We start from the raw sequence: 26764 nt of genomic DNA, 5'->3' as shown, positions 1-26764 counted from the left end.
GAGTAGTTGCTGGCTCCATTATCTCCTGTAGCTGCTGTACACTTTGACAGGCTGTCTGATAAATCTGAGCGAACCCTTACTGTAAAGATTACTGGGGTGCTGCATCTGTCCACTCTGCCTGTGCATGTGGAGGGGGGGTCAAGATGTGTTTAAATCACTGCCAAATTTATTTCAAATTAAGTAGCTCAGCACAATACATAATAAAACTTACTTTGCATAAAAGAGCCAGACGGCCCACAGCTGAGAAGTTGGGTAACAATCCAATGACAGAGAGGCAAATGTGAAGGACTTGGCTCTTTGATAACCACGAGGTGTGCCTCATTACGCTCATTAACAGCATGGAAGCTCTCAGAAGCATTATTACTACATCTTTTATCCTTGTTTATGTTGTGTAGTTTTCAACCTGACATATTAGTATAAGTGAAATGTAGCCCAATGCTAATATTTCTGAAAATGCATGCCTTAATCAAACCCTAATTATTGTTGGTGATCAAAGGGTAATTGTTTTACACACAACAGGGTTTAACAGCATTACCACCAATGTAGAAAACAAAGGAAAAAAGTGCTGCTACAGTATGCTTATAACATATGGAGAAAAGCCTTTATCAACTCCCTGGGTGATAAAACATACATTTGAGTTTCATGAGTACACTTAAACTAAAACCCACTTTGTGTTTTTCAAATCTAAAGTGGGTAAGTGCAGGGATGTTTGTTCAAGCACTCACTGACACCACTTTGAGCTTCACACTCGTAGTTTGAGTTAACATAATGGGCCTTAAGCTCTGGTAGACATCACTGATAAGACTCTCTCAGACCTTGCCTCTCAAATGCACACACACAGACGCATGCGCACACACACACACACACTCACACACACACACACACACACACACACACGCACACACACACACAAAACTCCTCTCGCTGGTGAAAGATTCATTAGTGTGAGGATGCAGAGATCAGCAAGAATGGAGTGAGAGTTGCTTCATATTTAAGAGTCTCTGGGATAGAGCCAAATCTTGTGGTCCAATAGCATGCAATTTTCATCAAAGTAATGGGAGCTGATGTCTTTAGATGCTCGGAGCACAGTGCCGGAGGTGAAATGAGGCATTTTCACGCCATGCTCTCAGCACTTACTGTTTACTTTTATGATTGTTTCCTTGTCTATATACATCGACGGGATATTCATCTCTGTCACGCAGGGAGGAGATAGTAGGTGGTTGACAGCAACAACAACAAAAAAAAGCAGGTTGGAGATATTTATCTGTTGAATTTTGGACTGTAGAATAATTCTGTTATGCAATACAGTTTCATCACGTAGAATATATGAGAAGTCCATCCAAGTAGTGTTTTCTGTTGGGGCTCATTTTTATTAAAGTGTTAAGAAAATAAACCTCTTTATCCTTCTCCTAATAATAAAAATATCAAGTTTAAGTTTTACCAAGTTTCTACTGGAAGATCACCGGCCCCCATGGAGGCAGAGCAGTATGCTAAAAGCTCCCCCCCCCCCTCGCCCTTCTTACACTGCTGTAAAATTCTGCTGATTCTGACAGATGCTGTCCAAAGTTAGGAAATAATGCATGAAACATTAGCCTAAAAGTGGTCACTTCCATAAGTAAAGCCAATTCCACTGAACCTGCCGTGTCTTTCAGCTGACACAGTAAGAATGGAGTTTGACAGTGACGGGATAAGATTGCTCGTGTTCATCTTGAGACCATCTTGCTTTATGTTCTCGAGAGACCACTTTTGACCCAGTTAAGGAAGATACTACTGTACTGTACAAGCCTTGTGCAGCAGTCTCTCCCTGCAACAGACAGACAAAGTTGTGTTTGGAGGAATATGTGCTGTAAAAACTTAACTTTATCTTTTACTTGTTTGGTGCCTACAGGATTAGATGTGGTAGACAGCAGGAAAACAAGCAGTTTCTTATATTACTTTTATGTTTTACTATACAATTACAAACTTTTGTCTATAAAGAAACCATTAAAACAGCCTGTTCAAGTGTAATAACAAGTGCTTATTAAAATACATTTAAAAAAAATAGAAATCCTTATATTGTTACTTTATAAATCTAACACAAGGAAATGGTTAGTCAAACAGGATGATCCCATTATAGCAAGTCTATATTTCCCTGTCACCTTCTTCCATTTACTGTGTGCCAAATAATCAGAAACACATGGGCGAAATAAACATCTCACAAAAGATAAGACAAGTCGAGGCAACTCAAGTTAGCTGTTTTTTATGCTAATTAAGTTATTACTTCCTGTATGTAAGTCTGTATTTATTGTAGGAATAGTTGCAGATCTCCATTTTCAGCTTTTAAATGTCAAGATATTTCAGAATACATGTCAATTGACAAGTTGGCCTTTTGAGTGCTGAATTTTTGTCTCAACGACTACGTGAGCTTGTGTCCTGTAGATCAGCTACACACTGAGTTTACACAGACAATATTCCAAGTTCAAGTAATTGACTTTTCAATAAGCTGTTGCTGCAGTTTTGAGCAGTTTTGTTCCTCATTGTGAGTAAAAGCTTGAGCTGTGCCTAAATAATGTCAGCATTGCCTATGCAAGAGGGTCAAGCAGAGGGCACATGCTCTGCTAACAGCCCTGAGCAGAGACTGAAAACATTATTCACCTCTCTGAATAGTTTGGAAGAGACTGATTTAAATAACTGACACCTCTTTTTTTGCACCTGATTTCTGCACATACCTAATCATTTATTAATAAGGAAATAAAACTCAAAGGCCACAATTTCGTATGAGGTTCTGCTTGTGAGCATTTGTCGGAGGAGGGTCGAAGCAGTGCAGTTCAGTTATGGCATTACATGGCTATTGATGTCTACCACTCAATGTATAAAAATAATCTTAACTACATGATTGGCCTCGGGTTATTCTGCTGCTACATACAGTAATGTACATGAATCACATAATATGTGTCTTTCATCCTACAAGAAACCCGATGGATATATGATGTCAGTCTCCAGTTTTATACAGTCATGACTCTTTGTACCACGGACATTTCTGATGTAATTGTTATAACCATCCTGTTGTCTTCCCTTTTCCTCCCGGGTCAAAACTGGCCTGGTTTGGTTTGGCTCTTCATAAAGCATAAGGTATATCATCATCACCCAATTCTGTGTTAGACCATTTTAGCTAACTTCATTCCAACTTATTACAACAGATTTTACACATATTTTTGGAAATAACTGTCGATGGGCTTCATTTAAATGAAAGTATACCTCATCAACAAGACATCTGAAGACGGTGCCTTGACAGTACAATATGTTCTGACATTTTATAGACCAAATAATTAATCAAGAGAATAATTGACAGGTTAATCGATAATGAAAGTAATAGTTATTTGCAGTCCTATATGATTATACATCTATCAGTTTGATATTATATATACATGTCATGATATCTATTGAAGGCTCTGAGAATTGACAGTTTCCATTTAGGTTTGTCACAGCCATACCATTACACAGTATCAGTATTCAAATGACTATTTCTAGTAAGTGATGGTCAAAACAGCCCGACAGAAGCCTGCTATGTAATCTTTCTGAAATCTTTTTTTTTTTTTTTTGGTCTATAGCACAGGGCATCTCTTACACCACTGACTCAAAGAACCTCAACCTCACTAGTTTTTCTTTTTCATGCAGAGATCATTTCAGGTGATGGTAGTATAGATCATTTTACCATCTCCAGAGAGAGCCTTTTCATCTCTGGCTGTCCATCTTGTTTCCCGCCCACGATCTTAACATTCCCTTGGATGTTTTTGCAGAGGGTCACAGCACTGAAACATTATTGTCCATCGTTTGAAACTCCTGTAGTAGTAAATCTCAAATCCAGAGATGGATAGTAGCGTGTTGCATTTACTCCGTTACATGTATTTGAATATGTTTTTTAACAATAATTTGTACTTCTAAGAGTAATTGTTTTGCAGAATATTTTTTTATTCTTACTTGAGTACATTTTCGATAAAATATATGTACATATTTACGTTGGGCTACACTTCTCGCTACTTCTAGACATTTATGAATTATTTTTATATTCAGCTGAGTTCACACATGCCACAGGGATTGTCTTCATAACTAGAATGTATCACACTGTATTATGCTGCAGATTAGCCGTCCCATCTCAAAACTGAACTTTCTGACCCGAACAGCTGATCTGCGGGCGGCGTAAAGCAGCATGCAGATTGCGTAGGATAACAGAAGCTCTATTGTTAAAAAGATGTAGCACCAAATGAAAAGGCTGTCTGAGGGACAGGAGTACAGTGCTTTGCTCCTGTGTTGGTATGCTACACCTGCCTGCTTCTCCAAACTGGGGGCTTGCGGACCCCAATCTACTGCAGGTTATACAATGACTATGCATAAGTACCTCATGAAATCCCACTTCAAAAAAATCCAAATTATCCTAATAATATTCATGCACTTAATATTTTTATATTAGCTGTTGTCATGCAATATTGTTACTGGTTTCAAAAAATACATGTTTTAAAAGTAAGAAGTTAGCAAATTGTTGGTATGATGGTTTGGATGGTTATGAAGTTACTCAACTATAATATTTTTTTTATGATGTTCTGTCTTAGGTTATTTTTTCTTTTAAATTATATAAAGATACTTTTATTCGAGTACCATTTGTGTGTAGTCTACCCACCAATGTTCAGATCTATTTGCAGAACTACACAATTGTACACTCACAATTAACCAAGTATGTTTATACAGACATCAATTTCATGCTGGTCTCAAGGTCCAACTTCTGCAACCTCTGAGTCAGTTGCTAGACAACAGTGCACTCACATTTATTCAACAACGAACCAGACCTGAACAACAATAAAAGTGAACTTTGAATATCTTGCTTACTAGACATGCATCATATGTCAGTTCTATATATGTTTCCTTTCTGACAACTAAAATAAAACTTTATATGCCCACTCTATTGAGTAGTAGTTAATCATCATCATCACTGTATCAAAGATGTACTTGGGATAAAATGCAGTGGACAAAACATGTGCAATACTTATAACTTAAAGTCTACTTTATGAATCACATTTTGGAAATAGCTGGTGTGATGGTGAGGAGGTGGACTCTGTCTTCTAGCTGCAGTAGTCTAAATTAGTATTGGATATGTGGTTGAAGAATATTACTCTGTTCACCTCCAAGCCTTAGTATCTCAATAATTCTCTTTTTAGTTTTTCCAGAACTCACTGTCTTTTATTTTGCCATTCCCACTGCCTGTTATAAAATAGTCATTCCACTCATGATTTATTTACAAGAAATAAATAAACTAAATTAGTTTAAATGAATAAGTATAACTGTCATGATACTTGGAGTGTGAACTGTTTGCATTCCAGGAACCCCAGAGCCTAAGCTGAAATGGTCTGTCTTTTTTTCCTACAGGATATCTCCAAAGTTCAGAGAATTGTCACTGCCAGTAAATCACCCATGAACATTGGAGTAATGAGGAGAGAGAATGGCAGCGGTAAAGAGTGCCAGATGGAAAAGGTGAGCCTTTAGAGTAATTAAACTGTAATGGCCTATGTGACCCGAGGGCCTGAATCCATGATGTTCATCTGTTCACAGATTTCATGTTCAAGTCCTGCATCAGAAATCAAACAAGCTGCTTTTGCTCCAAGTGTCTTCTTTAGGTTTATTAATGGGAAAACTTTATACAAGAACTGCAACGAGTTTAATCATACACAAGCTTTAGTTCATATGTTTGATTCAACTTGCAAATTGCTGATATATATTTTGGATTTAATCAGTTCTTCTTGCATATTACTAAATGATTACATTGATCCCAATAGTGCTAACAAAAGTAATCTGCAATTCAATCAATTAATAAAGAGGCAATGATTAATGTTTTTAAATTTGCAAACTTAATTCAGTCTCATTATTAGCCATATTTGCATTGGTAAGTGCTAACATCACAGAAAGAGGAGGCAGAAGAGCAATGTAAACACATTTAACGTGCGAGAAACTGGAGTAGAATACTGTGAAAGAAAAACCTCCTTAGGAATAATCAACTGAGCCATAATCTTGGACACTTAATGATGATGAGGAAGAATACATATATTCATTATCCCCAGTAATGACAAAAGCAATGTACTGTGTGCAGCTATGTTAGATTCAAAGACAATGATGACAGTCCAAAAAATGTACATTACTTTGAAACCACCTGAAACATGACCAATGTATTAGATATGATGAAGCCGCACATACCACACAATCATCTATAAAGGGAACCTAATGCAGCTTATTTCCAAAGTTGCATTAATCTTTGTGTTTTGAAATATGAGCCTTGCAACCCAAATTTTGAGCTACTTGTTCCAACATTACACATTAACAGTAACTGTTGAGTTTCAGTCAAGACAGAAATGTAGAAAAATATGTTTTTTGGGTAAAGGAGATTATGATTAAGTGGAACAAAAATCAAGATTTCATCATGAAAGAGCTGAGTTTTCTTTAATGGCTCACCAAGGACTGATGGAGGGTCTTAGCTGGGAGGGTTCGCAGGATTAAAAATAAGGTTTGTATAATAATGGATCAAACTTTGTGAAAGCAGTCCTCCCTTCACAGCGGGGCAAAGTTTTGGGGCACGAGCAAGTAACAATAGTCTTCAAAAAACAGTTTTCTTAAGTGCAAATATAGTTTTACAATGAAGAATTTCATTTTTGGGAGCTGAGTGCTTCGCTGGCACTTTGAAAGCAGTTATTGAGAGAGGAGAGAAAGAAGCACTGGCCTCTTGTATTCAGATTATTTTGTGAAGGACTTTTGGTACCTTGCAGTCACAGACTTGCTTGTCAAGGATCCAGGCAACTGTGAGCAGCCAGCTATCAGGAAAGCCTTTGAATGAGTATCTCAAACCCTGTCAAAACCAAGGGGATTTGAAGAATGCGGGGAAAGTGAAACAGGTCCGTAAGGATTTTTGACGAGTGGCTATCAAGAAGTATTACAGATACAAGTTGATAGACCACTGGAGACAGGGGAGTGTGGATGGATGCCACCCAGAGAGGAAATTACCCTCTGTGGAAACTGTGTCAAAGAGATTCTTCCTAAATGAAATCGTGCCAAAAACAATGTTCGCTGGTGTCCCATAATTGATTATATAATTTTGGCAAGTATCTAAAAAAAAAATCCTGCAGCGAGAGGGAGACGCATTCTGATACAGATAAGAAGAGACGTACAGTATTTGAAATAGAGACTCAACTGTGTTTGCTCGTGAATGCCTCCACATCCTCCCATGTCCTCCTCTCCCTGTAGGCTGAGAGGGAAATAAGGAGAGACAGTTTGTATGAGTGCGTATAACTTGCAAAGTGTGCTTGAGTTTGAAAATTAAATGTGATAGATTTGCGGCAATCTAGGGAATGTTTTGCTTTTCCTACACAGATGTCACACTTGAAATATATATTTCATGTAAAATGCATTAGGTATGGGATTGTCTGACAGTGTTATATGAAGTATCTAGGTGTTCACCTCCATTCTCATCCTGCTTGTGGTGAGGTGCATCCAGATATTATTACGTTGAGTCAGTGTTTCAAGTAGGTCATTCACAATTCAACTGAAGGTTAAACAGACTGTGTCGTGACAAAGTATAGTGATGGTTTTTGTTCATCCTGTATGAAGCTATGTTATACCACAATGATTTGCAGCAAAGTTACATTGTAGCAAAATGGCTATCACAGAATGGAAATGTCTTGACATTGCTTATAGCCATGTGTACATTCTTCAAAAAGGAAATATATCCCACAGGGCCACAATGAATGATTTTTTCCCCAGCATTCATTATTTCACAATTGACTATATAGTCTATAAAATGTCAGAAAATACTGAAAAATGCCCATCACATGTTCCAGGTGCCCAAGGTGACATCTTCAAATTGCTTGTTTTTTTCCGACCAACAGTCCAAAACCCAAGGGTATTCAGTTTACAATGATAGTGTGAAAATGAGAAAAGCAGTGTATCCTCACATTTGAGTGGCTGACAGCAGCTGATGTTGAGCATTTTTGCTTCATAAAATTACTATAATAAATGTTTAATCGAAAAATGTTTAATCGACTGATTATTTAATCACTTTAAAAACATATAAACTTCTAATATAATTTCTGGTCCAGTACACTTATGAATATTGATAGAATTGAAGAATATTGAAGAAGTCAATAGAATATCATTAGTATCATTGGTATAAGGATCAGGTCCTTACCTTGAGACTTTGTTTGCTTCGTTATGCAGTTTGCACTTGAGTGACGGGTTGCAACAGGATAGACTGTTGATTATGGAGTTATCCAATCCAAGGTGGGAACAGATTCCCTCCTCCCACATGGCCCATACAGAGGTGTTTACCAGCAAGCCAAATCCATGCAAGGACTGTCGGGTGCTTGCCGGACTGTTAGCCGCTGTATGAACCGAGTTGGATGTGTTAAAAATGTTAATCTGCGGTGAAGATGTGGCTGCCTGTGATTCCACCTTCCCCCTGGTTTTAACACCTCTGTTGTCTGCAATCTGGAGGACATCACTCCCCAACAAGCTAGCCAGAAGCACAAGGAAAGGGTCTCCTTCTCTATTCTCCTCTTTTCACCTGGAGTAGACCGAGACACATGTCAGTCAGGTTTTCACGAACGTCATAGCACCGAAACTTCTTTCTTGAAAGTAACCAACGACTTTTTAGCTACAGCTGATGCTGGTTCGATGTAAAGTCATCTTGATTTGAGCTCTGCAGGGAGATTTCTTTAGATTAAATCCAATTTATCAAACAGAACCTTCTCGGTAGTCATGGGAAATGCCTCCTCTTCTCTGGCCCCTCTGACCTTTGGTGTTCCCCAAGGCTCCATCCTGGGTCCCTTGTTGTTCTATATATAAATGAATAAATAAAAACTAATCAGAAATAATGATCTGGTCCTCAGAAGTACATCCCCATATTACAGAAACATATTGGACCACTGCCTACAAATAATAACCTTTCATTTGAAAAACAAATTACACATTTTATTCATATTTTTTATCAAGCATCTCAAACATCAGGTCTTTTTTCTCTTGGCCTGATCTCAAGAAGGTCACCCATGCTTTTATTTTATCTTGGTTAGATTACTTTATAAAATGCAGCTGCCTAGCTTTTAACAAATACTAGCAGTCAAGATCACATGAGCCCCATTTTAGCCTCCCTTCACTGATTACCAGTAAGTATCAGGATTGATTTTAAGATTTTACTGATCACATCTAAAGCAGTTCATGGTTCAGCTCCCAGCTTCATTTCCAAATTGCTGCTCCCCTATGAGCCAGAGCACAAGCTCAGATCATCGGGCAGGGCTCTGCTGTTTCTAAGTCCCAGCTCAGGACTAAAGGTTCTGCAGTCATGGCCCCTCAGCTCTCAAACTCCCTGCCCAAGAATATGAGACTTGCAGGATCAGTGACATCTTCTTAAATCACTTCCCAAAAGATTTCTGTTTTAAAAAGCCTTATAATAATCCTAGCACAGTTTTATTTCCAACATGTGCCTGTTTTATTATTACTGTTGTCTTTTTTTATCTTTATTATTGTTAATCTTATTCCATTTGATATTTGTATAATTTTAATTGTCTGTTTGCCTCAGTCCTGAAATGTCTTGTTTCAAACATATATAGCCCTTTGTTGCTTTGTTTTGAAAAATAAGAATAAAGTTGTTTTCCTTATTATTATCATAATTATTAGGAAGTCTATTGATCTCCTGTGTTTTCATTGAATAAACACTGTCCCAGCATGCAGTCTGCACTCTGAAATAATTTCCATCTTTTCCTACAGACGGGGGGCGACTGCTTCAAGAATCAGACGGAGGAATCAGCCGCAGACAGTAAAAAGCTACCAGAGGAACAGCAGGTGAGCTTCACTTGAATCTATATGGAAATAACAGAACCAAACATTGTAAATGTATTCTTTTTACTGCAGTGTTGTCAGTCCTGTCATGCCCCCCTAAACAAATTATATGTTAGTTAAGCAACACAACTGTCTTACAGGATAAGGCTGGTGTTTTTTTTATGTTTCTAACAATCAAGAAATCCAATAAAAAAAGACCATTAGTGGAAGAACTGTTCATGTATTTTACCTAAGTAAAAGTACCAATACAGTAATGTAAAAATACTCCATTACAAGTAAAAGTTCTGCATGAGAAATCCAAGTTAAGTAAAAGTATTATTCAGTAAGGCATCAGCAGTAAAATGTAGTTAAATTGTTGAAGTAAAATTTTGTCTGATGTATTATTATATATAACATCCTTGGATTATAAATACTGAAGCATCAGTGTTAGAGCAGCATTTTACAGTTGTAGCTGCTGGAGGTGGAGCTAGTTTACACTACTTTATACACAGCTAGCTAGTTTTGTCCAGTGGTTCCTAAACTAGGGGCCGGGCCTCTCCAAAGAGTCATCAGATAAATCTGAGGGGTCATGAGGTGATTAATGGGAGAGGATAGAAGAAAATACAAAAGTTCTGATACACAAATCTGTTTTCAGTTGGTCTAATCCTTGATTTTTGGTGAAATATTGGATCATTTAAACATTTATGGGAATGAAACCATGTGAGAAGTTTAGCGGGACAAATCAATATTTGGTGGAGCTGTTAACAATCATAAACATCTGAAATGTGACCCTGACTACACACTGCTTTTTGTAAACGTCAAAAGACACAAAGGTTGGGAACTGGTTTCATCTTCATCTAAAAAGTAACTAAAGCTGTCCAAATGTACCAAATATAGTAGAGTGGAAGTATACAGTTGTAACAAATTTAAGTTTGAAATTGGTAATTCAAGTAAAAGTACCTCAACATTGTACTTAAGCAGATTACTCGAGTAAATGTACTTTGTTTTTTTTCACCATTGCAAAAGACTAAAACCAAATATGAATTTACTTTAGAAAAAATGAGAACTCCTTTACCGAGCAGGGCACTGTATCTTTAGCTAACATGTTTACATGAATGGGAATATGTCACCAAGTGAAAATATTTGCTTTATTGATGGTTTTAATAGATATTGCACAACAATAGAGGTCTATGGCACAGAGATATTAGCTACATTAGGATTTGTCAACACAGAAAATGCTTTTACAAAATGTTGAGAATAAGAACAAATTATATATACTGTAATATCACCTGCCTTAGGCTATGATTAAATCATCTGTAACAGATTCGTCATTTTAAACAGTTTTTGCTATTCCGAACATATTTTTACATTACAGAAAAATTTGATTGAAAAACATTCACAGAGAGCTAAAAAAAATCAAATTAAAACACAATAAAAGTGAAACAAAGTACAACAGATAATACAGTACGATGTACAACTCCTACATCACGTTCCTAAAAAAAGAAGGCAACCAATCTGCTAAAAATCTAATATTCAGTGTGCCAATGTCAAATCCCTGCCAAAGCCTATGCTTAACTGCCTCCCTCATCATATTATTGAATTGAGTCACACCTGTTTGGAGGTGGCAGATGGTACAGCAAAACAATGCATCTCATTTCAATTCGGTGCAATACTGTGTAACTGAGCAACTGCCTTGCATTCCAAGTGGCAGCGGTCCATTTTTAGGCACACACAGTATTTGCACAAGAATGCGAGAATATTTCAAAAGAGACCTCGACAAACGGGCAGATTTGACTTCCCTGGTTTGTTTTTATGCAAGAAAGAGTGTCTGACAATTGCTTTTCTTATGTTATACAACACAGGACTGTCACTGATTCAAAGCGTTACAAGATAATGGTATTCTGCTTCAGATAGTGAAATAGTGCTACACAATATGTAATATGTTACTGAAGTGCAAATCCCACAGACACTTGTGCAGCAGTATACTGTACCAACACAACATGCCAGACCAGCAAAAGACAAATATAATGGAAACAATCTGCGTTAGTGAAGCGTGTCCACCTTTATGATGAGGGGGTTTTATTTGAGAACTAAAATCTTCATAATTTTATTAGAGCAGTAAAAAAGTTGAGAGACAAGGAGAAATAATTATGTTCCAGCTTATTACTTTTTATACTTCAAGTTTTTGTTGGGAAAACATTATTTACTTGTACACTTACACACTGTCTTCACTTTCTCAATAAATATAAGATATGATGTAATGTATACCTAAAGAAGGTCAGTGACTGAAACGTGAAGAAAGTGTGCAGGTGTTCACCTATTCCTTTTTAACATGTGTTCACTCTACCAACACACCTGTCAACAAGCCTCCTCAGGTGTGCAGGAGATTTTTTTTTTCATAATCTAATTTTCAGATTGTGTTGCAGCACTAAACGTAGCATCAGCTCCTTTTGCTTGCTCGTCTGTTGGTATCCCTCGTGCACAGCACTTGCCATTCACGGTGTAGTAAACAATTTGATTAGTAATGATTTGCATTCCGGTCTCTGTGGATCAATCTGCGTTAAAGTGCCCCCCCTATTTCTGTCACTACTCTGCCTTCATTATGTGTTCTCATGTTCGATTTGTGAGAGCGAGAACCTCTGTGTCGTCTCCCCTTATGTTCCAATATTTCCAGAAGAAAAGGCTATTCTCAAATTCTCCAAGCACAAAGAAAGGTTTACAAGTAGACAGAGCAACAGCTGTATTTGTAGGTGAGATGTATTGTACAATAAGCCCTCATCTATTCTCTCAGTCTCCTCCGGCAGACTGATCAGACAAAGAGGCTCTTGCGGATGTGGCCTCGACATCAACAGTCTGACAGACCAGCACCGGATACCCTCAGTGGATCTTTCAGCCAGAATAACTGTAATGTCAACAACATTGGAGGGAGAGGGGTGTGGGGGGGGCGGATAACACTGTTCTGGGTTTGTAAATACATTGTGTAGACATAGCATGCAATTAAACTTATATAACATTTGTTCAGATGTATGGTATATCTACTAGAGCCCATCATTAAGATTCTCCTTATAGCTCCAAAGCACTTCAGCAAACTGTGACATTCTTAAACAACACAGCGTCTCTCTCTGAAGCACCGTGGCATCAGTAGTGTTTGTTTCTAACATTTTGAATTCATCAAAAAAAAGGAAAAGGTGCAAGTGGAAGAACGGATGGAATACAAAAATCACAAAAGAGTGAATGTGAGCAGGGGGAAAAAAACAATTTATGCTCCCAGCATGCAGTTCCCCAAAATAATGTATAATAATTGTTCAAATTATCATCATTATCATCATTATTATTATTATTATCATTACTATTTTAAAAAGAACAAGTAGTCTGTCAGCTCTCTGTCAGCTCTGGCATTGTTAAACTAGTTGTTTTACAGATGGCGACATAATCAGAACAAGAACCTTCTCATTTGTTATTGAGTTTTCAGAATAATGGTGGCATTTGTGTCCTGTTGCTAACATTTTCTGAGGAAGATAATTACACGTTCTGCCTGATTTGCTAGTAAGGAAGGAAATGTGCGCCCACCTTCCCACTGATGTTATCGACAAGATTTTTTCATCCATAACAAAAAATGGTAATTTTAGCTGTACTTTATTCCACATGTTTCTGGACTATCTTTGTATTTTATAGACTGTGTATATATCGATATAAAGCCTCTCAGCTCATTTTATTAGAAAACAAAAGGTATCTGTAAAGATTTCTCTCCATCCATGCTAATGAAAAACACAATGCACAATAAGTCAATACAAGGTCAGATTGTACATATGTTGCAATAGCAGAAACATTCATTATATACTGTGCATTTATTTATATTTTTTAATCAGCCTGACATTAGCAGAGCTCCTACTGACAAAAACCCACCCTTGCACAAAAAAGTCCTTAAAGTAGTTTATGCTAGTGGCAAATAGCTTAACAAAAAAAAAGAAGAATCTCAAGCCCACGTTAAAGTGGGTGGGAACAGAGGCTGGCATGAAGCCATATGAGTGCATTAAGGGAGAGATCAAGTTTGCCTGCAGAATGAAGTGAGAGTTATTGAGTACCAGTCACACACATAGATGTACTTCAGTTAAAACTCCACCGCTCAGTATTTGGTTATAATTCAACTGCCAGATGATGAGGTCAAACACAAAGTTTACTTTCATGTTCCCCTGAAAGTGATTGGATAAGTGTAGAGCTGCATGTTGCCTCTTTTCTGTTTATTTTGCTTTAAGCCAAGTGGTAGAACAGTAAAACGCTGCCATGCAGAGTGATCTGTAACTCAGTAATTTGCAAGCAGCCAGCGAGCCTTAAGGTATTCTCCAAAGTGACATTGGTAAACACCAAACAGATGCTTTGCTTGGAGAATCGGCTTCTTGTGCCTGTGTGCAGTATTTAAACTGCCATGTCAAAAAAATGGCTTAAATTATTCACAATACCAAAGAAACTTGCATCTCAATAAAATAATACATTGGAGCCCAGTGATTGTTTTTCTTTAAAATATTAAAGAGAATTTGTGAAAATAACATAAACACATAGCTCTATTGAATTGCATTGTGTTTCAACATGCCACTGTACTGTCAACAGACTGCTGCTGTTCTCACTGTTCTTCAAAACCCTGAGAACTGCTGGTTTTCTGTCCCACCAGGTAGTTAATTGCATTCCTTCTGCGTCCCAAGTGTAACTCCTTCCCTCTATGCCGAGGATGAAAGCCAGCAGGGGTTCTGTAGCCTTTAGAGCTGAGAAATCAATTGAAAAGTTACCAAAAATCAATATTGTGGCTCACTAAATGACCCAACTTCAGTCACGCCGATGCGTTCGATAAATTCATCCCTTTATACAGGCTGCTACCTTTTTCAAGTACAAAAACAAATCTAACCTTACAGGCCAGAGCACACAACCAGTCAGAGTGTGCTGTGGATTCATTTCATGAAACACTGTCTGTATTGTTCCACCTAGTAGTTTTTAACAGTGTATTCAACCAGACGTGTCCAGTCTACTGTAAGTCTGATGGACAAAACAGACAAATGTTGGGGTAAAAGCAGCTGGGGGCAGGTGCAGAACAACATGTCATGTTGGTCATATGGGCATATTTTGGCTTCAGTCAACAAGATACAGAACAAAAAGTGAATTTTTTAGATAGATGGTGCGTCTGTGCTCAGGAGAGGCATGTGAGCTGGTTGTCAGAGCAGAGTCAGGTTAGCCGTATACACTGAAATGTAACAGTGAACATTCAGTGTGACACAGTGTCCACACAGGCGGTGTAGAATAAGCAGCAGAGCAGCAGCTTCAGCCCTCCCTCCGTGTCTACACTGGATGCATTCAGGCACAGTAATAAGTGCAGGTCACCCGTGTACTGGCAGCGCTCAGAGCCTGGCACACAATTACTGTGTTTAAAATGGAAGAAAATACATTTGAAGCTTGGAAATGTGCTTAAAAACACAAGCCAATATGTAATTGACACAATTTGAATTTGAAAAAAATTTTGCTTCACAAAAGGATCCATGAAAGGCTTTATACAACTTTTTTTTTCACATATGTATAAGAACGCCCCAAGACCTATAAAGATTATTATGCACAGCTGTATTGAATGAAATATTCTTTCACAAAATGTTATCAAGGTAAATGTGATAACTAGTCATGATTTCAGAAGATATCACCCAACCCAAATATAGCTGATCTAACAGTTTGACAAGGCTGCTGTATTTCAAAGGCTCGTCCAAATTCATCCCATAAATACAGTCTCGGTTTTGCCTAAATGAGGAGTACACAAACTGTTAATCTTTTGCAGCCCCCAGAATCCCAAAATCTAATTTCCATGGACAGTGAATCGTTCAGTGGTGCACTTGAGTGGTCCTAATCAACTTTTAAGTCATGTGGTCAGGCAGTCACCGGAACATACTGTATATCAAACGAACTGGATCAATGGGAGATCTACTGCAGGAGTGCACTGCAGGGATAAACTCTGATCTCAAAAGAACAAAGATATGCTTGTTAATAACCACATACTGCTAGTGCTTACAGTGTTTACTCACACTGTGATAGATAATTGAGTTAAAGTAATATTTTTACCACATTTTTTTTAGTATTTTAGTAACTTAAATCCAATTTTGTGTGAATCATATGCACAGTCACATCATTATTTCCCTGGTGTGTTTTTCCCTTTTCCAGTAACCATCATTGTTTCCTTTAGGGCTGCAACTAGCAATTATTTTCATTTTTGATTATTCCCCTATTTACAATTGTATGCAAACGTTTTGGTGCCTCCAGACCACATATTTTGTTGATTTCTTTTTTTTATTGAAAAGATGTGAACATAGACTCTTTAGGATATTGAAAATAACACAATATTTTCTACAAATATTAATGTACAGATACTTTTTTATTCCTTAACCTGAAGAAAATTAGAAAAATAAAGACATGGGTGGCATGTGCAAGAGTTTGGGTACCCTGCTGCTTAGTAAGACTCCCTCTGGCAGATATAAAAGCTTTGCAAATGCTTTTTTGTAGTCAATTAAAAGTCCTTCAAAATCCTTGTAGTTCTGTAATTTTCTTGGGCCGTCTTGCATGCCTGGCCCTTTTAAGATCTACCCACAGATTTTCAATTATGTTTAAATCAGGGAGACCATGAGGGCCATTACAAAAGCTTCAGCTTGCATATCTTGAGGTAGTCCGTGGTGGATTTGGAGGTATGTTTAGGATCATTTATCCTGTTGTAGAAGCTGTCCTCTTTTCAGCCTCAGATTTTTACAGATGGTATGATGTTTGCTTCCAGTGTTTGCTGGGATTTAGTTGAATCCATTTTTCCCTTCACACGTGTAATGCTTCCTTGTGCCAGTAGCTGCAACACAACCCCAAAGCGTGATACACCCACCCACATGCTTAACAGTTGGCAAGGTGTTCTTTTCATGAAACGCTGCTTCTTCTTCTTTTCTCCTTTGCTGATCGTATCCAAAGTATTCTATTTTTTGTTTTCTGAAAAACATCAGGCTTCTGTAGATGTTCTGTTGAATATTTCTGATGTTGGATTTTCTGATGAGGATGCAGAGAAGTTTTTCTTCTGCTGACTCTTCCATGCAGGTCTTGTTTGTGCAAGCATCGCTACACAGTGGGACAGTGCACTGCCACACCTGAGTCTGCAAATTCTTCTTGCAGGTTTTTTTTTTTTTTCTTTTTTCTAGTCAAATGGGTTTTTTGATTTTCCTTCCTGACCAGCATGTGAGCCGTTCTCTCCAAGAGTTTTTTTTTTGATCTTCCAGAGCTCAACATGTCCTCCACAGTTGCCCTAAACTGCCATCTCTTAATTACATCTCACACTGTGGGAACAAGCTGACAACACCTCACTATCTTCATGTAGCCTCCCCCTTCATTGTGGGCATCAATAACTTTCATTTTCAGAGTCTTACACGGCTCCTTAGAGGAACCTCTGGTTGCTGGGTGTTCACACAAAGGTTTTGAAGAGTCAGAGTGTTAGTAAAGCTTTCAAACTTGTGCCAGCTGAGACCTTATTAAGAGTTTGAGACTTATAAACTCTTAGGTTGGCAAAACTTTTGCACTCACCACAGATGATGTTTTTATTTTGTTCACTCTATCACATAAAAAGTATTTATGCATTACGGTTTGCAGAAAATACCCTTGAGGTTGTTTTTTTTACATCTTTGAGTTAAAAATCACCAAAACATGCTATTTGCCAAGGGGTGCCATTGATTCTCCACTGATTAATTGTTTTGTCTATAAATGCCAGAAAATAGAGAAAAGTGCTTGTTATAATTTCTTAAAGCTCAAGGCAATGTCTTCACATATCTCTTTTTGTCCTATCAAACGATCAAAATCCAAAGATATTCAGTTTGCTATCATGTATGACACAGAGGAGCTTCACATTCTCACGTTTGAAAAGCTTGAAGCACTTTTTTTTAAACATTACAGTTATACGTAGTTTGCCTTACTACACACTCCCACATATTCACTCCCAACATATGGCTGCATGTTCAAGCTGAAATAGAGTGTTAAGTTATTCTGTAAAATGTGACACTTATGTGAAATTGTAAAACTCACACATGGTATTCAGTGATATTGGACAAACTGATAAATAGCAGTATGCAAAATGTTCTTATAGAGTTGGAGGTTCAGCCCAATATCAATATGTCCTCTGAAGTCAACTCCTTTATATATGCTACACCAACTAATAAGAGCAAGGAGTGAGAGAGGAATTATAAAGTGTCTGATTACTGCACAGTAGTAATGGCAGTGATTATAGTGTTGGTAATGAAACACTAGTAATAAATATTATATTATTTTAAATGCCTAAGTACTTCCTTTGCATCCCAGAGATCTTTAAGAACATTTCCTGCTCAAATTACAGACCACCACATGTCTGCTGTGGAATATTATTGTATCAGTCTTGCTCATTATGAATCTTTATCTTCTGAACCTAACAGCAAAGGAGCCAAGCGCAGACTGGAAAATTCAACACAAAGCCCTCAGACGGCAGCGAGGAGGCAGAGGGAGGCAGCAGCAGCAAAAAGACAAAGCCACACAAATACAACTGAGCGGACGGCATATCATCCAAAATGCAGAGCTTCTGCATTGCCTGAAGGATCTTTCTAAGAGCACACACACACTTGCGCACTCTCACAAAAAAACATATGTGCGCCCACACACACTCGCATACCAACACACACACACACACACAGCTACACATACACATATCAGCATTGTTTGCAAAAGCTGAGACACTGGAATTGTCAACAAATTTGTCATCTGAAAACCTCCATAGTAAAATGGCATGCATTCTAGAAATTCTTTTTAAAAGGTAGCAATGGCACTGGTAACTTGTTTCATGATTGTTCATTTGTTGTTTACTTATCTGAGTTTTATTCTGAGTGAGGACACTGCTTTCTAAATGTGTGATCTTTCTAGAAAATTCCCTTTGCACTAGTGAGGTCTGACACTGTATCCTGTGATGAGTATATCAATTGACAAAGATAAAAAAAAAATACTCCTACTACTTCTACTACTACTACTATTACTACTACCCAACTTAGACTATTGTTTGTCACTCATTGTAGCAAGGTTTATTTACTCCTCCACATTTTGAAATATAGAGGCTCAAGTTGGCTGGCCAACTGTTCAACATTTAATATTTCAGCACTCTTTCTGCCTTTAACATTCCAGAGGCAAAGAGCCAAAGACTCACAATGGGTCGTCTCCCTGAGAATGTGCCATGCACTGAGTAGTAACTCCTAGCTACATGTATCTGTGTTATCTGACCTTTCTGTGTCCTTTCAATAAACTGTAATTTTCAGTAAATGTGTGAAGAATAAATGGTTATTTGTGGGAAAGAAATGAGTGAGTATGTTTGTGATCAGAGGAGGAAAAGGTTGCACTGTGTAAAGAGCAATCACACATTATGAATATGAATTACAAAGTCACTGTGTACTACTGAAACCAGAGAAGCATTTGACACTTGCATGAAGTCGGAGCTAAATTTCCCAAAAGTAGAAATATTCATCACACAATTCTCAAAGTTAATTTATGTTAAATAATTGTGTGATCTGACCTCCTTTTCTGTCCTTGCTCTCCTAATCCAGCTGCTTTTTACTGAGTACATCTAAATATTCTGTGACCTGGATGACTGAGGATCTTCATAAACAAGTTCCTGGGCAATATTATATTATTACTTCTGGGTCTTATTTGATCCCCGAAAGCTGTATCCAGATTTGTTCACTGTACATTTTTGTACTGGTTGACACCAACCAAACACAGTCTTGGTTTGATGTGCAGTTGTCCAAAAAAAATAGCATGAAACTAAGTTATTCAACTTACTGGAATGCAGTTGTCCCCGTAAAGTCAAGTTTTATTGAGCTCTATTTAAATTCATGTAGCTGCCACATTGATTTCAAGGACATTTTCCAAAGAAAACAGCACAACATCTGATGTTTACTGCCCAGAAATGCAACAATATTAGAACATCAAGGTCACAAAGATGACTGTGAAAGTGTGTTCAAACTGTGTGAAAAGTGGAAGTGGATTTAAGACGTGAGGGGATGCAAATTTGTCCTGGGCGGCACAAAAAGGCACACACACACGACCGTGTGAATTAAAATGGTTTTCATTTTATGAATGTACAGAAAGTGGAGCGAACAGAAGGAGCTGGAGTTCTCAGGGGGGGCTTGGAGATCAGTCTGAGTCTGTGCAATCGAACAATAAACAAAGGTGAACAAACACAGAATGCAAAAACAAATCTGCAGTCAAATTTACACAGATAAAGTATGAAAGTGAACAAAAATCAGCATTAAAGCGAATATATAATATTTCCACCTTGTTTTATGAGCACTAAATACCCTTCAGCCACCAACTAAACTGTGAGGTTGTCATTGAGGATCTACCATGTTATGCCATTATGTACATTATATTGTGCCATCTTTATTTCAAACCATGATCCAAATTTTCTGAGGCATTCTTCTGTCATCTGTTTTTAACACCGCAGTTGACTGTGAAATATTTCTGTGCTTCCCCTTTGAGTTTTGAAAGTGACCAACTGGTTAAAGCAGCTTGGTTGTCACAGCATCCCCCTTCATGTGACATTTGGTGCGGTCACTGGATCCAAGAGTGTCCAGGCTGGAAAATGTTACATGGCAGATGCACGGCTCTATTTTAGGGCCATAATCCATCTTTTTTTACAGGTTTGAGTGCTTCCTCCAGGTTGGGTGTACATCTTGCTGAGAAGCAAACAAAAGGGCCTGTCGCCAGGATTTGGAGACCCATGGCGAATCTTGGAAATGCTGCCATTAAACCTCAGAGCTGCAAGCGGCCGGAGCGATAGGAGAGAAGAAAGATGGTCAAGCTCGCTATGAAGTACAGAGGCTTGGGATTTGATCAAAGTGACAGTGTGGGCTTTTGTGTGCCATCTTCATTTTACTGCCCTCCATTCACTGCTTGTGGAAATCATGTATATTTCTGAGGACAATTACACAAACCTGGATTCAAATGCACCAGGCCAAAAGGAAAATGGTTTGTGGTTAGTGTGAGTACAAAATCCTGCCTATTAAAAATATATTACAGTTCATTTTAGTGTAATTTGCTTTCACTGTTCAGGAGACACACGTTGTTATAACCCCAACAACTGCTAAAAAAATAAAAAATCTATAGTGGTTTCCTTTGCACAATAAGTAATGGGTATGAAAAGAGGGCAGTGGACTCCTGCAGAGTGTCAGCACAAAGAAACACTGTGACTGCACTCACATGCAGTGCTGACACTGTGCTGGACTATACTGTGTTTTATTTAGTTGATTAAGCTTCATAGTCAGGAAGTATCATGAAGGTTTAACAAGAGAGACCTGAGAAGAAATCAATTATCCAAGATCACAGCAAGCCAGTCACACACAAAACAATCATCATACAAACACTTCTTTTTATTTTTCTTGCTGGTATGAAGTGGATGGTGCTCAGTTGGGGGCAAAAAAGGTAATTTCACATACTCTGCATGTCCCTGCACCAATCAGACTTATTTAAATTAAATCAAAATGTGATGGCAGTTGTTGAGTTGTATGTATAGAAGATGGATGTATAATAAGAAGTTGCTATAGGAACAACACCAGGCTTTGACGCAAATTTAACACAGCAGTGAGCAATTTCACACTGTCCCAGAAAAATAAAAAAAAAAGGTTCAGTATCACTTATAATGTCAAACTTATCATCTCATAATGTAATAAGTTTTGTGTTATAACGTGAAAGTGTCAGTACCAGATTCTAATCCGTTTAGAGGGCTAAAACAGAAGTTAGCTTCCTCAGCTGGTGAAAGTCTCTAGTGAGCATGCTCCGTGAGTGCAGTATGTTTTCATCCAGGCAATTTCTTTACTACAGGAAGTGGCTTGTTTTATGCCACTTTTACCAATTATTCATTCGTCACTCAACAACTTCCATAGAGATTACCGGGACCATGCCTCCAACGTTGTATCCAGATCTCTTTATACATCCATGGCATAGATACATACAGTAGATACCGCAATGGGTGTTGCTAGTCATTGTATTGTGTCAGCATGGATGCCATATTAGAATGGAGCAGCTGCATTTCCAAATGTTACTATATGTTGGGAAGAGGTCTATCTTTTTTCAGTGGACTAGTTTCACAAAATGCCATTTATGTGTAATACAGAAGAATTATTTGAATAAAAAAATATGTTTTCTACACCAAAATTCTATAGTATAGTAGTAAGTATATTCTATTTTCCTATAGCATTGTAATATGGCTATAATTATTTTTTAACACAGAAAATTACACAAGCTTCACAATCTAGTTTTTTGATATTCATATTTTCACACCAACTCAACTGACATTTTCACATGATTTACATAAGTGACGCACAAAGCGTAAAATGAAGAGGAGTTGTGGGCTGCATGTTTGTGTATGAGAGAGATTAAAAGCTTAGTCAATATAAAAATACTGGATTTTTTTTTTCGTGAAGTCTTTGAGGGAGATTATCAGTTAGGTGCTTGTGTGAGTGCAAATGTTTTAACCAAGTTTGCTGTCAACATAGAACAATATTGAACTGGAACTACTTTACAGAGCTGTTGACTTAAACTGCCACCCTGCAGCTTCATGGTCGGAACTATTTCTTTGTCACGTTGCCTCAATCTGTGAACGCTGCTCACAATCAAATATACAGTATGAGGCTAAAGTGATGGTTGCCAATGTCGTCCTGAGTTTCCACATTGTGATCACCAAGATTAAACACATCTACCAAATCCATGTTCATGACAGAATGTTGTAAAAAAAAACACACAAAAAAACTACTCGCCCATGAAATGTTATTTCTCGTTCCTTGGTTTTTGTATTTCTCTCAGTAGCACAAACATGTGGTACTTTCTACTGTGTAAAGAAGACAAATCCCTGCTACAATATAGAAGCAGCTGAGGCACATCCCACAGACCGGAGAAAAGGTTGTACGTCCATTGGTCAACTCTGAAATTTTGAGTGTGAAACTTCCAATGAATATTAAGTTCATATATGTAATGTTTTTCACACATAATTGTGAATAATGTGTAAAATAATGTATTTTTTCAAATTTTAACATGAATTGTTACTTATTTAGTACTGAATATGTTAAATTAGTAAAACATTTAATATTCAAAGTCAACTTTTCTCCTGTGTATGTTAGTGCTAGTTTATTAACACACATTTTTTAAGGATAATCTACAGTCCAGTCAAAGCAAATAAGGTATTTATAAAGCTCTCCTGTATTAATTAATTCATCATTAAGGGTATATATATAGGAGTGGAAGAATTTTTATTGCATTAATTAATTTTCTTATACACCTGGCTGCCCAGTTATGCATTAAGATAAGATTCTTTTACAGTGGCAAATGGGGGGAAAAGGTGTGTGGCTATGTTTCAAGACAGCAAAGGTCAGCAGTATTATGACAGTGAAAAGCCCTCACTACTTAAGCACACAGACCTAATTAAACACTCACTCTAATTACACAGCCGGAAGCTGCCTCTTCTTTTTAAACTTGGGCTGTTGGAGGTGATACTGAATTGAAACACACATGAATGACTGCAAAATCTTTACAGAGCGCACACAAGTGTGCAAGATTGCCCACTTCATCTGCTCTTTTATCCACAGCTCTTAAACCCCAGGTTGCTAATGTGCTGGGAGAGTTAATGATTTTAACGAGGTGGAGGGTTGAGCTGCTTTACACTCCCTATCAATTGTGAGAGGTGTGGAAAGCAAACCTGGGTTGAAAAGGCAGTATACGTACATTTTTAAGCAGTTTTAAACCAATGTAGAGTACCAGACTAAAGAGCAGATGAGCAGAAGTTCAGTAATGGCTGGTTAAATGTGAGTCACAATACTCTGTAGTGTTGACTTTGACTTTTAATGCATTCCTTTGATTGTCTAGCCCTCATTAGCACCAGCACTCCCATTTGGCATTCATCACCCACTTGGAACCTAATTGACTACACGAGTAGGAAACTGTTTACAAATACAAATTTCTTGTAGCTCCTCAAACCCCCAGGTGTTCAAACTGTGTTCAATTTGTTCAATTTCCTTCAATTTATCAAGACCTTAAACCAATTAGGGAAAAAATGTAAGTGGAACGTGGGTTATAATTATGGGTTTTCTTTTTCTTTTCTTTTTTTTTGCAATAATTAGAAAATAATGACAAACTAGAGCGTTGAATGAGGTTGCTAATTAAAGAAAATGAGACACCTCTTCTAAATTTAGAGCAGAGATCAATCAGAGTTTCAGACTCAGTAACATCCAAATCTAAATATTATTTCATTTAACTGATAAAACAGAGGTCATCATTTCTGAACTTAATCCTTGCAAACTTTGTGAGTAAATGTCCCACATTCAGTGTATGGCATCTTACTGTGTATGCACTTTTAGATTTTTCTGTTTTTAGGTGTTGAAGATTGAAGAAGAACATTTTTGGCAGAGCTTTTTTAGAGCATCACTGTAAAAAAAAATCATCAGTTTAGATGCTGACCCGACAGTTTTTTTTAGCTTGTCCTACATCTATTTGAAGTATGATGTCATTTCAATCCATCTCCACTTCACCTGTTTTAGCAAATATCATCAGTTTCCTGCTCGCTACACTCGCCTCTTGACCAACTGTAAAATAGCTTTTAACATCATCCTTTAATGTCAAGGAGAACATTGTAAAGAGATTTTCAGGGTCAATCACCATTCAACTCATAGCAACGCCGAAGATTCCCCTTTCTGATCTGATTTGACAAGCTTTTAAGCGCTGTGTTATATGTGGCCATTTATAGGTCAGAATCCATTTTATCTCACATTGAAATTCAGAGAAAAGGCTACGGGAACTGTCACTAGAGGCGAACACAGAGTTACTGAAGAAAAACATCTACATTATGTTTCATGTGAATCTATGACACATATGATATAGAGAAGAATCAAAACATACAGTTGTATTTGAATGTAAAAGCATGAGCATGGATAAGTGACATTGGCATAGTGCAGAAACTCTCTGGTCTGCAGGACATCTGTGACAGAGCAGCTGCTGCCCTCAATGCTTCCACCTTCATCTTGTCACATAAAACTCTATTTTCACCTGCAGCTGAAGCAAACTCTGGTGTAGATTTAACAAACAAACCACCTTACTTTATCATTAAATACAGAAGTATAACATAGATGGTGGGGGGGAAAGAGTCATTTTATCAATGAAATTAGCAAAGAAGTCCAAAAAAGCAAACTTTAAAGGTGAAAAATATTACGCCACAAAAAGGATGCTTTCATTTATTTCCCCTATTTAATTTTTCTATTGTTTTCTGATGATATATTTAGCTATATAACACAATAACTCATACAATGCAAATACCCAAGCCTGGCCTGTTATATACAGTACGTGTCTATTTTTGCTAAGTAACATACAGCAACTGTTTTTTTTTTTTTTTTTGGTATGTCAGTAAAAAAAATACAGTATCAGAATAAATATAAACAAACTGGGATTACATTTTGGTGGACTAACAGATTGGGCTCTTCTGCCACATGATTTTGGGGTCTAGATGGGTTTGACATTCAGGACCAGTGGGGAGTGAGGATGGGTGGGGGTTTTTGCACAGTTTTTAAGTGCTCATTTATGAAGCTTTAATCTACCCAACATAAAACTGCAGCCTAATTAGACACTTCCTAAATGCCACCTGAGCCACATAAGAGTCTCTGTGATAAGCCCACATGCTCCTCTGCTCAGTTCAAAATGCACTTCAGGTCAGCTAAAGTCCAAGTGCCAATGAAGCCTTGTTTTTATTTGTTGCCCCACCAGTTAAGTGAGTCTTTCTCAACCTATCACTGTAGGTTGAAAATGCATATTTTGGGAAGTATTCATCTGTTCACTCTTATTTTGAATAATCTGTATCAATATTATTTAGATTTATATGCAAACTGCAGCTGTTTTTTTTTTTTACACATACGAGACTTGGGCAAAGTAAGAATTTACATTCAATTGCTGTTGCCCTCATTGTAAAGGAGTCTAGATTAGTTTAGTTTAAACTAAAACATAATATTTACAATTATCTCATCATTAAAACACTTGATAAGAAGGTAAAATAAGGAACACCGCTGAATTTAAGTCAAACATTACACATTAAATATAAATAACTATAAAACAAATATGGCTATAAAATATATCTTGAAAAAAAAGGTAAATATATATATGAATGAGTCAATATAGTTCAGTAAATAAATACATAGGTTTTTATTTTAAAATTACATTTTTCAAAAGGACTACTTTTATCTATTTCAGGAGACTTTTATTTCCTATGATGCTCTTTTTATTTCTATCTGTCATATTCACATGAATGAGGTTTAGTAATCTCACAGATTCAGACATTACGCAACAGCACTGAAATCATATTAAATCATAATTATTAACATCAGGATCGGAAATTGGTGTTGTGTGACAGGCTGAAACCACTAATCTCATAACCAAAACTAAACTACACAGAATTAATATTACTTTCTACCCAAATGTAAGAAAACTGAACACATTTCTGTGCTTACAATGTGACATCAAAAAGCTTTGTCTGTATGCCTCACACAGTACTGCCCCCCAGACTCTCTCTCTCTCTAATCTTATATTTTCTGTTTTCACATTTTTTTCATCCTTACAGTGCGATGCTGGCAAGGCCTGCATCAGGACCACAATCCCTGGGACATCTGCAAAAAACAATGCGTCGCACAAATCTACACACACAGTCCTTTTTTTTTTGCTTGAGCGATCATACAGTGGACGCAGTTCCCAGCCAAGAATACAAAATTGGAACTGACAGCTGCTGGACTTGGAGAGAAACAGATCTCATTCTAAGCTAATACTATGCTTAACGTGAACATGTGCAATGGTGTACCAAAGTAAGCCCATGCTGAACCAAATTTAAAGAAAATGCTGTTTT

At 37.4% G+C, this 26764-nt stretch overlaps 1 protein-coding gene across 1 annotated transcript in view; it reads left to right on the top strand.

The window, feature by feature from the left end:
• luzp2 (leucine zipper protein 2) overlaps nt 1-18398 on the top strand; it is a 90169-nt gene extending 71771 nt beyond the window's left edge. The window contains exons 10-12 of the mRNA XM_053321123.1: nt 5401-5505; nt 9778-9852; nt 18288-18398. Coding sequence (XP_053177098.1) covers nt 5401-5505; nt 9778-9852; nt 18288-18398 — 291 coding nt within the window. The remainder of the gene's footprint in view (nt 1-5400; nt 5506-9777; nt 9853-18287) is intronic.
• Nucleotides 18399-26764: the final 8366 nt, after the last annotated feature.

Source organism: Scomber japonicus, chromosome 1 (genome assembly GCF_027409825.1).
Source record: "Scomber japonicus isolate fScoJap1 chromosome 1, fScoJap1.pri, whole genome shotgun sequence".
In the NCBI taxonomy this organism is placed as follows: Eukaryota; Metazoa; Chordata; class Actinopteri; order Scombriformes; family Scombridae; genus Scomber; species Scomber japonicus.
Note: the sequence above shows the minus strand (reverse complement) of the source record. Positions and strands in the feature narration are given on the sequence as shown.